Below are 8375 nucleotides of genomic sequence, written 5' to 3'. Positions count from 1 at the left end.
CATGAATTTTATTTTATTCCGGGGGAATCTAGCGGTGAGAACGCTGACATTTAAACACATTTTTATATTTAAACTAACGCCTTCGTCCAGGGTTTTATATGATATTGTATCCGTATGGATATCTATGCTTCAGAAACACTCCAGCACCCAAACAGGGGCCCTACGTCAGTATTTAAATACAGACACTATAAAGAGATACACACACACACATATTTTTTTCTAAAACAGATAGGTCAGCGTTGTTAATATTTTTATTTCACAGATAAGATTTAATCTGTTTCCCTCCTCAATCTGATCTACATATTTAGACGGCAAAAGAAATGTATTGATGGGCTTCTACTATCTTGTTTTCCCCAAAACCGTTCAGCGTTTGCAGAATCATTCATTTTAAAAGTGGCAAATGGATTTGTTTGGGTAATAAACTGCCTTTGCCAGAGCAAAGTAACGCTTCCTTCTCCCACCTGGAAATGTGAGTGCACCAAGACTTTAAACCAAATTTCAACGCGTATAAGAAGCAAAAATGTTTTTTTTAAACGCATCAGATTAGATTGACATTTAAAAACGTTGTGATAGCGCCCTCTATTGATTATAAAGCATAATTCTCTATACAGACTTGTCAGTTTGGCCTCAACAAAAGTTGTAAAAAGAGCAACATTATTCTGCCAGTAATAAGCAGTAATCAAGAACAACCAGGACAACTTTAAATTTCAAAATTTTAACGTCTAAAATCCTGAAAAAGGCCGCCTATCAATCAAATCTCTCAAACCCGGGCAGGTTTAAGATTGCCTTTTGGAAAAGGTTTTGAATTTTTCAACTGGCCATATTCAGCCAGAGCAGATTTAACAAAAAGCGATGTTGAAGCTCTTGTCAAACTCCAGCTCAATGAATTATATATACGAACATGCTGGATTATTTCTCTGCAGTCAGCCAGCAGCAGTCTCCAGGAAGCGAGTAAGCCTCTTTGCCAAAATGTTGAACTATTGCTTTAATCTCAAACAGCAGATGGAAGAGCAGCGAGCATATTGTGTGCCGAAACGATGAAAGTGTAGCAGATTTGATAAATATAGATGACAACAATCATGCAGGTATTCAGGGGTTTTGTTTTTACAGCAGCCACCAACTGATAAGAGTATGTTGAGATACTGTATGGTTTAACGCCCTGATGTTATATCAAAACCAACACTATCGTGCAAGAAAAATATGATTTTTACCTTGTTTGACAAGACCCTGGCAGCTGATATTCAAGGCAGAAGCAAAGCTTAATTAAACTGAGTTATTTGGATCATCTCGATAACGGAGGCTGATTAACAGCTTCATTGGACATGATCATTCTCTGCTGTACTCCGTCATCAGAAATACTGACGTCAAAACCTCAGCCATGCGTGCCAGAAGCATAGAGTCGAACAGTCCGGGTTGGTAGTAGCAACAACCTTTTTTTTTTAATTCACAAACGCATCACGAGTCACAAACAGCACACACAGGTTATGGATCAGTAACACACTCATCACCTTTGGATGCTAAGACAAACAGGCAGAAGAGATGACGGATCGGTACGTTTAATAGTGTTAAAACTGTAGTGTGACGGAGCGCACCTCTGCTGTATGCAGCGTCTAATCCTTTGTGAAATCCCCAAATGAGACTTTTTAATGCTACGCAAGTTGTGTTGTGCACCGTTCGGTGTGATACCTGAGAGCTGGTGGTAATACGAGGAATCCGGTCAGTCACTGAGACGCCAGTGATGTGACACAAACAGCCTCTACGGCACAGGGACGTTTACACAGGTATGTGCATAAACAGCTCCCCCTAAAACGTTCTTCTTACCCACCACACACCAACGCAAAACATTTTACCGACAAAGGCAACCATGGCTCAGATGGTTGTTTAGGATACAGACCAATTAGTCCCTGAATAAAGACGAATCCCTTCATTAAAATGTCACTGTTTTTGTTCTGCACACGTATTCAGAGTCATTAATAATAGTTGACGTATGAGAACAAAGAGGCATACGTTCCTGTTTGTTTTCAATAATTTACCCTAAAACCAGAGGGCTTGGTTACAAGATGTCTGACCTTGGGAGATATAAGCAGTTCCATGAAGCAGACGCTTAAAAATTCCCTTCAAAATGCCGTGCTGCCAGTGCAACTTGTGTGGGAAGGTCCCTTCTTAATGTGGAAAACACATTCAAACCTAGACCAAATGTCTTCCTATTTTAGTTCCATCCCTTATCGCTAAAAGGTTGTAGCTAGGCTCAGTTTAAAAAGAAATCATCCAATCCACATGAACAAATAAAAAAATATCAACATTTCTAAGGGAATTTCGGTGTCATTTGCATTAAATAATTGCCGCATTAAAGATATCTGCTCATTTTTGTCATTGGCCACTGTGGTATATGTTTGATGGTGTTTGGACACTGTAAATGCAGGTAAACACTTTATACTCGAGCCAAAACTATAGAATGGCTGATATCAATACTCAGATGTGCTGCTAAGGATAAAACATGAATTACACTCTCAAGTCCGGCTGAATTAAACTCAGGTCAATCACGCATATTCCACAATCACATTAGTTCCATTAAGGATTTCCTAAAAGGCTTTGGGTGACAAAACATCCCCCCAAGAAACAGGGTGTCAAAACAGCAACAAATGAAGCAGCAAGTCAATAAACACATTAATAAATACAATCCATGGGCAGAAACCATAAAAAGACTTCAAATTAAAGACACTGAGTCACAAATGATAAACACACCAGGTATCAAATATAAAGTCAATCCAAACTAAAAGGAAAGTACAACAATGCAGCCATTTACAGAAAAGTTAACTCAGTATCTTTTTTTAAGTAATGTAAAGGATCATGGGGCAAGAGGTAGAATGGATGGAGGACAGGACCAAACATCAGTAGAAACTGAAGAGGAGCAGAAAAAGCAGAAGTCTCACTCTGGACCATTGTTCACTGTTCCTGTCATCCTCTCTTCATCGCCCATTTTCTGATGCTGCAGTCTGGCATAAGTTACTGCATCGCCCCTGAGAGAGAGACACAGAGAGACAGAGAGAGAGAGGAATGATGTGGGGGGGGAAGGTTAGAAAAGATTATGAGAGGAGAGGAAGAAGAACAGGTGGAGGGAAAGTTAATTATGTTATTACACAGCTCAACTTCTCAGAAGTTAATTCATTTGTTAGAACTTAGTAGGATTAAGGTCATATTAACGGATTAATAGGAGAGTCTGTTTGATATTAAATATGACCAGTGGTTCATGAGAGACAGCCAAACATAAGGAGTTAAAACATGCCCAGTTTGGAACCAAAATAGATATATCATTAAGCTTTAGCTACTGTAGCAGCCATCTTACTTCTTGCCTAACGAAGCAAGGCCATACAGGACTCCGGTGGCGAAGGCGATGGCGTTTCCAAACAAGGTCGTGAAGGAGAACTTCAAGAGTATGGGAACCACAGCCATCCTTTGGAGATCACAGTAGCAGCCAATAAACACATCTCCGTCACATCCAGAGAAGCAAGCTGAAAATGCCACTTTCAAAAGGTGTTATGCAAGCAGTCGTGAAGCGTGGCTGTGCTCTCACCCGCAGTAGAACAAGGCTTTCTGCCAAGGCCGGAGCTTGTCTGCTCGCGCCGCTATTGCATTAGCAAACTCCACAAACTGGCAACAGAAGGGGACCTCACACAAGAACAGCACGAAGGCGTTCAACCTTGAGATGGGAGGGACGACACGAACGCAGCAGTGAATCAGCACCCTGCCTTTCATATCTAATACTGCACTGCTCCGCAGCATGACAGACGTCCGGGAATACTGAGGAAACCTACTGATGATGATGAAACTCTTAGTCGGCCCCTATTTCATGTCTAGTTACTTTCTAAGGCCTGAATGGGCTGACTTGGGTGTGTGACAGACCAAAATACTTACACCATCCATACTCCTGCTGCAATGTTTAAAGGATTCACTGTGACACAGTTCCAGACTCCTGCGATCGCACAGGCTGCAGACAAAGTGAAAGAATCATTATTCATCCAGATCCTGTTGCCCATGTGGAGTCATTTATGGTTAATACAACACCGACACTGTGACTGGTGATGAGATGAATGGGGATTGCCGATGCTTACTGAAAACCTGCAGGGCAAGTATTTGTAATGCGTTCATCTTTTCAATTACAAGGTAATTACTGACGCGATGTTCAAGAGCCAGATATTAAATGACGCCCAGTGTTGGTGACAAGACACACAGTAATGTCTGGCACAGAAAACGGCGGTGCCGAATCTGCAGACGAGTGGGTGTTTTACTACATATGCAGCTACACAAGACGGGGGTGATGGCATGATTTATTCATAATGCATGAACTGAATGTTGTATACTCACATATTCCTCCCAGAACGCCGGCTATTTTGCACAGCCATCGGTACCACCACGTCATGCCATCATCATCAGTCGTGTTTTTAGGGGAGGCTGCAGCCTCTTCGGAGCTCATTGTGTTTTAGCGAGGTTAGCAACTTAACACGAGCTAAGTTAGCTAGTCTCTACAAACTACCGGCGAACTCGTTAATTGCGCGTTGTCAAGCCTGTTTAATCAGAAAATGTGACTTTAGTCGGTTTACAAAACTGTTTCCTTTGTCTGTTCGTGTAAGGGCTGGACGTTACCAGCAGCTTCTGTGACAGTCTTCCCCGACAGGCAGAGCCTCGCAAGCGGCTACTTGATGCTAATAGACCCCGCTAGTAGCTGCCGAAATTACAAGTGGATATTATCACGGAATCCGCCCTAAACTCTCATGTAACATCACAAGTGGACTAAAGTCTCAAAGTCACTTTTGAAAATAAATCAATTAAACGCTAAAAAAATAACTCCTCCTTCTTTTTCTCAGTGTTTACAAAGACGCCCCGTTGTCCTCGTCCTGCTGCTCAGCCGATGTGCATCATGGGAAGGATCCCAAGTGCGTCACGGTTTGTTGACATGTTATTTCCATGAACGGATTTAATGTGACATTTTTCACCTTTAATGAACAAATTTAGAGACTTCTGAGTAATATCATGGTGGCCTTAAGGTGCTTCATTATGAAATATTGAAAAGACAATTTGTTTTAGGCAAGTACAACCCTTAAATAAAATGTGCAAATAAAATAGCGTGTTATTAAATTACATTTTTTAGAGTAACGGGGTTATGAAATAATGATGTATTCCCACCAAACAGCAGGGGAAATATTTTAATCAACATTTCAAATGAAAGTCTTGAAATATCATGATTAAAAGTGATCAAATTTTTTTATACAACATATTCTCCAAATATTAATCTCTGGGCAGCTTTCTGTTGTGTGCATGCTGCAAAAAAATAAAATAAAATAAATTTTCCATCAAATTCAGGGTGACGGGGGAAAAAAAAAATAGGAATCCAGTCTGCTGAAGAAAGACTGGGAATTATGAGAGGTAGATAAAGCAATGTGGACAAAGTCAGTCTAGCTTTTTCCTATGGGGTGAGCCTTCCCATTAGAGTCTGTAAAGAATGGCAGGTCACGTAGCGTCTCTCACTCGGACAACAGAGTCGAATGAAGTGGTTTCAGGGTCCTCCGGCTCGTCTTCCTTTGCATTATTGGTGTCTCCTTCCCCGTGGGTGTGTGGCAGAGCATATCATCTAGGGTCTGCTGGGTCACCTGGTCAGCTCGCACAAGCTGAGTCACTATCTTTTCAACGTTCAACATGGAGGGTTGGCCTTCACTCTGCAAGCGAAGCAAATCCACCTAAAACAATTCACAAGAGACTGCTGAGTCAATTGTCCCAGTATAACCTTTTTTTAAAATTGTATTCTTAGATGTAACAAGCTATGTTACAAGGATCAATTAGGACAAGTTCCTTGTGAAAACACAGCCTTATCCACGATAACCAGCTCATATTTATCATGAAGACCGAAATAAATTCTCTTCTCTGGTCCTAAGACTTCAACCGTTAAGCTGTTTTTGCAATAGTCTGACCTCTGGTGGTCAAAGCGATGTACTGCAAAATCTGAGGTCACCGAAAGCTCTTAATCCGTTCTAAATGATTTGATTTGTTTCGTCTTGATAATGACACAGTCTTTGTCTTACCACCTCCTGAGAAAACTCGAGCTTCTTCACAAAATATGGGCTTTTAGGAAGTACAGCTGCCGCTAAAACAGAAACGGCATCCATGATCGCTCCAGACTTTGCTAGAATGACAACCTGAAATCAAAAAAATCACATCGATAAGCATTGAATGTGGCTAGAAACCTTCATATGTGGAGTGTATGTTACAGGTAACAAATACTTACCTTCAGATTTTGACATAGCCTGCATTCAGTGCTCATTATTTGTGAAAACATTAATTGTGCCTTTGCAATGTCATTCTGAAAAAAACAAAGAAACATAAATTACACATAATCAATGCACATAATTTACAACTCTGAAAAGATTAACTTACTTGACAAAGTGATAATGCAATGGCAAAACAGTAAGCGCGTTTGGGGATTACGTGCTCTTTGGACTGTCTCTCTTCTACAAATGCTAAGCAGATCTTGTAGGACTCTGCAGTGTTCTGACAAGATTAAAAGACATTAACTTTAAAAGAAATGGGTTCACTTATAACAACTGTTGGCTGAACATTTTATTTGGTACTGTGGTTTAAAAAAATCACTTAAATCTTACCAGTTTATAGCAGGTGCCAAACGCCAGAGTCAGTGTGTCTTTGTTGAATGGTACATTTTGACTCTTCATTATTCTAAGTACCTCCAATGCAGCTGAAAAGTGAGTACAGTAAGTCTAAGAACAGATTTTTTTTTTAAAATTGGAAGCTTAGTCTGCTACTTACTTTCATATTGACCTTTGGTGAATAACATGTCAATGGCGATGTTAAAGGAGGTTGCATCATGGAAAAACCCATTCAACCTCTGTGCAGACAGAAGAGGAATGTTATGGGAGGAATTGTATTCCTTATTTTTTACAACTGTTATTAGGATTCATTCACCATATCTGTAATGGTAGCAGCAGCCAAGCCCTCCAGACCAAGCTCATAACACAGTCTCATGAAGAGAGGACCAAATTTGAACTCCCCGTACATTAAATTGTGGTTCTCTGCATGATACCTACAGAGAGCAAATTAGATACATAAATGCCACTTGATACAGAAGCATGTCTTAGTGGGACTGAAGGTGAAATGTAATTTCCTTCTATGCATGTGCTAAACAGCTACAGCCTTTTATGCAGGGATGGTTTGACCCAAGATTAATGTGATTTACCTGTATATGGCATCTCTAGCAACCATCACATCTTCTGCAGTCTGGCACAAGTGAATGAGAAGCTTCAGCTCATCTCTCAATATCAGCTCATTCCTCTGCAGCTTCTGACTGAAGAATTCAATAAAATTTCCTGCACATGGTGAGAAGATGTCTGGAGGGTCAGAACATCAAATTGGAATTCAGATGCAATGACCTGCAGTAGAATTACATCACCTTTTGTCCCATTGAGGAGGTGAGCCACAGCCAGTTTACTTTGCTGGAATTTTTGTAGTTTGACTACATCTTCGGGCAAAAGGTGGCGCTTAGCTACAAAGGAAACACTTTTATTGACACCCATCGACATGTCAAAGCAATGTATGGCAGAACATCTTCACAGTATTAATTTCCATGTGGGTTGCTCACAATATGCGAGCGCAGGGGTTTCTGCTGCATATTTCTATCAACCATGACACATCTTAAAAACCATTTGCTCGCCTTACCTCCTATACAGCTTTCTATCCAGGCTGGCTGTACAGAACCACAAAACTTAGAAGACTCAAGCAGCAAGGAACGACAACATTTACCGACTCTAGCAAGCGCCATAGTAGCGAGTGGCTGTTCCATAAAAATGAAAACAAAGGGGAAATTATGCAGAGCAAACTCAAGATGAAAGCAATAAACACATTTTAAAAAATCCAGATATGAACCAGAAAAATACAGTTAATATGTTTCGACTTATTAAACTTATTTAACTAGTCTCGGTCTAATCTTAGGGGGAATTGTTTGTTTTCATTTTGTAAATTGGTTGGTATCGTCCAACATGGCGGCGACCTGTATCCCGACAAGTACATTACTTTTAGCAACATATTTCTACTGGATCAAAATTTACTTTATTTTTTTTTCATAATATGTCTCAGTGCTATATTTATGGCGTAAATTAAATCTCTGCAAATTAGGCTTTTAATAATTGTTTACGAAAACGGATTGAACAACTTCAAACATTGCCGACAGGTGGCGTTAATGTACTGTTATGGCCTCCCAACAAAAGAAACATTTTTTTAAAACAATTGCGTGGGATAATATGTACATATTATACATATACATATTAAAAAAACATCACAAAAAGCTCAAATACATATTTGAGCTTTTTGTG

The 8375-nt window shown here is 40.1% G+C and overlaps 2 protein-coding genes across 5 annotated transcripts; both read right to left on the bottom strand.

The window, feature by feature from the left end:
- Positions 1 to 1413: 1413 nt before the first annotated feature.
- Positions 1414 to 4921, bottom strand: cacfd1 (calcium channel flower domain containing 1). 3 transcript variants are annotated; one of them, XM_057018565.1, is made up of 6 exons: positions 4645 to 4921; positions 4366 to 4565; positions 3916 to 3988; positions 3575 to 3700; positions 3347 to 3454; positions 1414 to 3020 (listed from the first exon to the last, which is right to left on the bottom strand). In XM_057018565.1, exons 2-6 carry the CDS (start codon positions 4472 to 4474, stop codon positions 2930 to 2932), a joined length of 507 nt encoding a protein of 168 aa, XP_056874545.1. In that variant the 5' UTR covers positions 4475 to 4565; positions 4645 to 4921; the 3' UTR covers positions 1414 to 2929. The 3 variants fall into 3 exon arrangements, with proteins under 3 accessions (XP_056874545.1, XP_056874544.1, XP_056874546.1); XM_057018564.1 differs by having other exon boundaries at positions 4366 to 4921; XM_057018566.1 differs by lacking the exon at positions 1414 to 3020 and adding an exon at positions 3034 to 3220 and having other exon boundaries at positions 4366 to 4921.
- A 267-nt stretch (positions 4922 to 5188) lies between these two features.
- On the bottom strand, positions 5189 to 7861 carry ptcd2 (pentatricopeptide repeat domain 2). Of its 2 annotated transcripts, none has more exons than XM_057018561.1 (10): positions 7723 to 7861; positions 7457 to 7549; positions 7244 to 7373; positions 6973 to 7090; positions 6817 to 6895; positions 6654 to 6745; positions 6430 to 6543; positions 6281 to 6355; positions 6078 to 6191; positions 5189 to 5735 (listed from the first exon to the last, which is right to left on the bottom strand). In XM_057018561.1, the coding sequence occupies exons 1-10, from the start codon at positions 7844 to 7846 to the stop codon at positions 5523 to 5525; spliced, it is 1152 nt and encodes a 383-aa protein (XP_056874541.1). In that variant the 5' UTR covers positions 7847 to 7861; the 3' UTR covers positions 5189 to 5522. The 2 variants fall into 2 exon arrangements, with proteins under 2 accessions (XP_056874541.1, XP_056874543.1); XM_057018563.1 differs by having other exon boundaries at positions 5189 to 5714; positions 7723 to 7859.
- Between the last annotated feature and the right edge of the window lie 514 nt (positions 7862 to 8375).

The sequence above is a fragment of the Takifugu flavidus genome, chromosome 20 (genome assembly GCF_003711565.1).
Source record: "Takifugu flavidus isolate HTHZ2018 chromosome 20, ASM371156v2, whole genome shotgun sequence".
NCBI lineage: Eukaryota > Metazoa > Chordata > Actinopteri > Tetraodontiformes > Tetraodontidae > Takifugu > Takifugu flavidus.
This window is presented reverse-complemented; position numbering and strand designations above follow the sequence as displayed.

Excerpts from the sequence above, each read along its gene's own strand:
- cacfd1 (XM_057018564.1), bottom strand. The coding sequence starts at position 4,474 with ATGAGCTCCGAAGAGGCTGCAGCCTCCCCTAAAAACACGACTGATGAT. Across the intron at positions 3,701-3,915 it reads GCAGCAGGAGTATGGATGGT|GTTGAACGCCTTCGTGCTGT; the intron begins GTAAGTATTTTG and ends TCCCATCTCAAG. Across the intron at positions 3,021-3,346 it reads CTTGCTTCGTTAGGCAAGAA|GGGCGATGCAGTAACTTATG; the intron begins GTAAGATGGCTG and ends TCTCTCTCTCAG.
- ptcd2 (XM_057018561.1), bottom strand. The coding sequence starts at position 7,846 with ATGGAACAGCCACTCGCTACTATGGCGCTTGCTAGAGTCGGTAAATGT. Across the intron at positions 6,192-6,280 it reads GGCTATGTCAAAATCTGAAG|GTTGTCATTCTAGCAAAGTC; the intron begins GTAAGTATTTGT and ends TTTTGATTTCAG. Across the intron at positions 5,736-6,077 it reads TCGAGTTTTCTCAGGAGGTG|GTGGATTTGCTTCGCTTGCA; the intron begins GTAAGACAAAGA and ends GAATTGTTTTAG.